This window comes from Sinocyclocheilus rhinocerous, unplaced genomic scaffold (assembly GCF_001515625.1).
Source record: "Sinocyclocheilus rhinocerous isolate Xijiao unplaced genomic scaffold, SAMN03320098_v1.1 scaffold3355, whole genome shotgun sequence".
NCBI classification, from domain to species: Eukaryota; Metazoa; Chordata; class Actinopteri; order Cypriniformes; family Cyprinidae; genus Sinocyclocheilus; species Sinocyclocheilus rhinocerous.
The window spans coordinates 292,249-298,218 of record NW_015665856.1 but is presented as its reverse complement, the minus strand read 5'-3'; the positions used below and the strand labels follow the sequence as shown (position 1 = coordinate 298,218).

At 36.3% G+C, this 5,970-nt stretch overlaps 1 protein-coding gene across 6 annotated transcripts in view; it reads left to right on the top strand.

The window, feature by feature from the left end:
* Nucleotides 1-3,769, top strand: part of LOC107731604 (CAP-Gly domain-containing linker protein 4-like) — a 54,325-nt gene extending 50,556 nt beyond the window's left edge. For all 6 annotated transcript variants that reach the window (XM_016542723.1, XM_016542722.1, XM_016542726.1 and 3 more), the window contains one exon: nt 1,802-3,769. In XM_016542723.1, coding sequence (XP_016398209.1) covers nt 1,802-2,195 — 394 coding nt within the window. In that variant the 3' untranslated portion in view covers nt 2,196-3,769. The remainder of the gene's footprint in view (nt 1-1,801) is intronic.
* Nucleotides 3,770-5,970: the final 2,201 nt, after the last annotated feature.

Here is a 5,970-nt window from a genome sequence, read left to right as displayed (position 1 = left end):
CCCAGACCTACGTGGGTCATCTGACATTTCATACAGTTGATTGATGACAAATATGAGGCAGGGCATGAGGGCAACAACTCACTGCATGATGGAGCCTAGAGAACATAGTTAGAATGTCCCTAAAATTCAAGATATGGGGCAAACAAATGCCCCTGTTTTGAGTTTTTGTCTCATATTTACATCATATAGTTAAGCAATATCACACGAGCAATAGGCTAAGTGCAAGATCACACCAGTGCAAATGTAATACTGATCTTATACAACAGTTCAGTAAGTAAGAAGTTAATATTGTGTTATGTTTTGCTTAATTTTGCCAACAAAAATATAAAGACAAAGCAGAACTGTTTATCTCCAAGCAACACACAGCGGCATTTCATTTCTTAATGCACGTTTTGAACAAATTGGGTGAACCATTCGGCGCATTGAACCAGTGGCCATAGGCGCGTTGGATTTGAATTTGACATCGAAGTACCGCGAGAGTGATTCAAAAGCATAAGGAGCCGTCTGCTCTCTATAGCTCTTGCAGTAATTTGATGTCCCACACTGATCGATCTGATGGTGATGATCCGCTTCAAGTCGAACAAGCCAAATGATTCAATTGACCATTCATAAAGAACCATTTACTTCACTCCTGAATGAATCAGCCATTTGAACGAATCAAATGAATGAATAAATGACTCGATGACTTAATCATTAATACATATACCACCACCTACTGGTAGTTTTAGTTTATTATTAAGAGTATCATTTCATTAAAGAAATGATTTCATATTTACATAGTAATAATAATCAAATTAATAAAATAAATTATTAAACTTATAGTTCACCCACCCAAAAATGACATTTGTGTCATCATTTACTCACCCTCATGGTCCAAAAGATTATATGTAATACATTTTTTCAAACAAAATATTTCTTGCTGAAGCTACTTTTTGTAATGTCTGTTTGATGCTTTACACAACAATGACTTTAAATTATCTTTTGGGAGTAATTTCTCAGCCAAATTTGATTGCGATTAATTTTCGATTAATTAATCGCCACATCATCTAATTCATTAGATTAAAAATTGTAATCGCTTACCAGCCCTAATAAGAATATAAATATATAAATGTATATGCATGTAAATATTTCCAAAATATATGCTGTATGTGAGTGTATCTATATATATACATAATAAATATACACAGTACACACACATATATTATGTAAACAAAAACTTTTATTTTGGATGCGATTAATCGTTTGACAGCACTAAAATATATACATATAAATATTTTCTAAATATATACTGTGTGTGTGTGTATTTATATATACATAATAAATATACACAGCACACACACAAAAACTTTTATTTTGGATGCGATTAATTGTTGCCCAGTACTATCATAAAATAAACAGAATTTTAAAGCTCAGATTGTGTTTGAAAAGTAACAAACCACAAAGCTTATTGCTATTATTGGATGGCGCGCTACAAATTTTAAGTACAGTTTGTATGCATCAACTGCAAACAGCTTAGGCAGCTTGAAATGAAAATGAAAAACAAGAAATCTATATTTTTAGCCCAGTTCTAGCATTCACACAGCTTACGTATCCATGGACACAGACACAGTCTAAACACGGCAACAGAGAAGCACTAATTGAACGTCACATTTCAGTCAGTGATTTCGGCCCTCCGAAACAGGCGAAAAGTCATTTCCGGACGAATATTTTCAATTGCCAGAATTTTGGTACATCAGTAGTATTAATTAGTTTATTGTATCCCATTTTCAAATTCTCTTTGTCTTCTGTTGTCGCCTCTCAGGAACCGTTCCAGTAATTTGCGGCGACGCTGGAGCACGGTCAGCGCTGGCTGGGGTACATCAAGGGCAAACAGCAGCGCTGGCCCAGGGCCTAACCGAGTGGGTGGCACCACCAGTTCCTCTGGCTCAGATGGCACTGTCAAACTCCACCTGGGCATGCAGGTCTTGCTAATTAGTGCCAATGAGATGGGCACCATCCGCTACATTGGCACAGCTAACTTTGCCCCTGGCCTCTGGCTGGGCCTCGAGCTGCGAAACCCGAAAGGAAACAACGATGGTTCTGTGGGCAGCCGACGCTACTTCAGTTGTCGACCTGGCCATGGGGTTCTGGTGCGCCCCAGCAGGGTCACGTACCGTGGTATCAACGGGGCCAAGCTGGTGGATGAAAGCAGCTGAGACCGTCACACGCTGAAACGTGGGCTTCCCATCTCTCCATCCATCTGGCTTTCGCTTCATTTTCATGTTTCATTCAGAAACATTTAATGTTTCTATGGATTTGTTTTGACATTTCAACCAACCTAAGGAGACATTTTCTTTCTAACTGCACTAAGACTCATACTTTCACAGCTGATAAACTGTATACTCCATTTTCTAAACTAACTAAATATAATGTGTGGGAGCAAATATTCTTCTGAGGTTTTAGTTTTAGCTGGAGGTTTGAATTCAGATGCTTCAGATTACGTAAACAGTAGCAGTCTCTGAGCACTTTAATAAATGTGGGTGAAGACAATGACTTGAATGGCAGGATTTAAGAAGTTCAGACAATTTAATAACTTCGGTAGCTGTGACTATCAGCTCCTCAAATCCCCTCAGACGTTCTCTCAACAGAATAAAGCATCGCTTACTGTTTGTCTACTCTTTTCAGAAGGTGTGAGTCCCTTCAGAACATGGCACTTATACATTCAGAAACGTCTAATCTTTCATCTTGATGCGAGACCAGTTACGATTAAATAATAAGCACTTTAATAGTATCATAATCCAAGATCTAATCAGCTCAGTGAATAAAAACTTGATAGTTCCACAGATGATGTAGCAGTTGTTGCTGCTGACAGACTTAATCAGGTTTTTGTTTTGCCTGTAATAAAGAACTTCTCTTGACTGAGAGATCCCTAATAGAAACTTAAGTCAGTTTTATGAAGTCATTTAAAGATGATACACAGACCAAACAGCGAGGGCTAAATCAGGAACTGAAAAGATCTACCTTTATTTTCGGTTTAAACTCATAACATATGCGTGTCTGTGGATATGTTTTTGTTTTGTACGGTTTAGTCTGTAATAACAAATCAAACAATTGTTAAGTGACTCCATTATAATGAACCGATTAGTATTTGTTTCATATTTACAGGCAAATAGGCAACATACAGGCAAAGTTAGCATTTATCCATATTTATATTAGATCATAAAAATCCTTAATGAGAAGAGACTGGCATGATTTGAATTTTTTATTTTTTTTTTCCTCTCAAATGCAACTGTTTTCCTCTCAAATTCCATTCCATTATTTTTGAATTCCTTTCCAAATTCTTAGTTCAACAATGTCTAGGATGAGTTTACAGTCAGTGTAAATGCAGGAATTACAGATCTATGGTTCCTCAGTGATCATATCATTTTGCACTAATGAGAAAATTATGAAAATATGATGTTTATGACATTGACTAGGTATCAGAAAATCCTAAAAAGAAATTCATGAGGGTTAAAATTGGCAAGAAAACCAATAAATGAAAAGGGTTATAAAATGGGACAATTTCCAATGGAAGTTGGAGTCTTCTTGCACATTTCAGCCTGTTTCCACAGGGGTGTTTTGTACTGTCTGTACATTATCTGCTTCGTTCTGGGTGTATATTTTGTGTGAATTAAAATGTAGTATTTTAGTACTAACTTAAATCTGAATTATAAAATGTAATGCACAAAGAACGTTTGTCAAATTTGCCGATTACAATAAAAGTTATAATAATTTACTTTTGTTTTCTTCACCCATACATTATGTCAGGATTTCATTCATACTACACACATTCATATACAGTATCTATAATATAAATGTACACATTCGCGAAGTTTGTTGCTCATTTAATGTAGAACCTATACTCAATATGCAATTTTGGCCACAACAAGTGTCAGTTCCCATCAGGTTTACACAGTAGTTCATCATAATCTGATGTGATGATCTGATGCATTTTGGAAATGTTCTAACTATAAAGAGAAAATAAATTAGATAGCAGTCTGTTGACTCATGAGTCAGCGTGTTCAATATAAAGATCCTCTTTGTGCACTTACATAATCAACACAAGGTATTAAAATCAATATCGCAGCAACTTAAATTATTATACATAAATTCATACTGCGATTAATAACCACTTAATCAAGTAGAAGGTCAACCCTCCCCCTTTTTCTCCTCGGTTAACATCTTATTCAGGACAAGAACTATCCAAAAACCCTTACATGATGCAATCAGTTTCAAGCTACAAGCTGTTCACACGGAAACAGCATGACATCACAATCACAACCCATCAGAAAGCATGATTTTGGACCAATGACATTTCACGATTGGCTGTGCTGCCCACTATGACGCTGCAGAAATAAAAACTAGGCTTTTTTTCAAAATTGGTAATTGCTTGACATTGTTGGTTAGGAAAATATTAGGATTTTGTTGTGGAGTATCACATTGTGACTACGGGAAGCCATCTGCCCCATGTTTACTCGATATCGTAAATTCAAGGGAACGCTCAGTCCACTGGACTGTCATATTTATGGAAACAGCTCGAGATGATTTGTGACATGCTGAATTAGTATCCATTTGAAAATGGGTGGACCGTGGCCATGAAAGGACCCACATGGTCAGCGTGAAAGCTTAGGTATGCCATGATTTTCACATTGGCTTAAATGTTTTTAAATAGGCCTAATTTATGAGAGGGACATATTCCCAAGACATTAGACAGAGTGGATCAATGGATTCCTGCTGTTTGTGCCAGATTCTGGTCCTGCCATCTGCATGTCAAAGCAGAAATTAAGATTCATCAGACCATCCGTCAATGTTCAATTATTCAGTGTGGTGGTTCTGCGCCCTCTGTGACCTTGACTGACAGGAGAAAACTCTATCGCAATGTCCTGCTGCTCAAGCCCATCAGCTTTAAAGGTTTGACATACTGCGCAGTCAGAGATGACCTTCTTCACCTCAGAGTTGTAAAGAGTGTTATTGTGTTTATTTGTGATCTTTCTACTGTATCAGATTGAACGGACAAGGTCATTCTCATCAAAGGCAAATCTTATGGTCCAACAAAAATGCCACTCACTGGGTTTTTTGTACAACTCTGTGCAAGCTGTAGTGTATCTACAGAATACATGAGGGAAAAAAAAAGGCCAGCAGATTTTTTTAAACAACAATCAGTATTTAATACAATATTAGAATGATCTAGTATCTAATCACATTTAATAAACATGGAAAATCATGTAATTCTGAATAAGTTTCTGTTTACAAGAAAACAGTGAGCTGAATCTTCCCTTTTCAAAGAATATGATACTTTTCCTCAATTGCTGTCATAAATGTAGCATTCTTCAAATATTATAATTCAAAAATCAATAAATATGATCTTAACAAAAATTTGTAATTTTTCTCTTCTGACTACTCTCTCTCTCCTCCTCCTCTTTTAAAAAAAGTAATGGAAAACAAATAAATAAATAAAAAAAATCTACAAGTCTCCTGTTCAACACTAGTTTACACATCTATGATGATTGTCACTTCTGAAAAGCCCAGGAATGTGAAAACAGTCCATTACGTTGAGGTTTGCATTTATTGCTGCTTTCAAGTGCATTTCTAAAGCTCTTACTTCCGAGTTGGGCATGAATTGCAATGACAGTCATTTGTTAAAGTGACAGGTCACACATTCAAGTCAGAAAAAGAATAGAGGATTTTAGATTTAAATTTTTTTTGTCATTGCAATCTCTATCGTTAATTTTCTAACATTTATCCAAAACACGTATTTTGCATAAAGCAGACTGTAAAAGGTGAGTGATAAACTTTACAGTTGTTTTTGTGCATGCTGTGTACAGCTATTAACAACAGACTTCACCACCATGCCCCACTCGGTAACTTGGGTGTCCTCTAGAATTTCCAATTTCCCCATTTGTAAATACGACTTTGCTTGGTCATTCATGTGCTTGGAACCTGTCTCAAGTA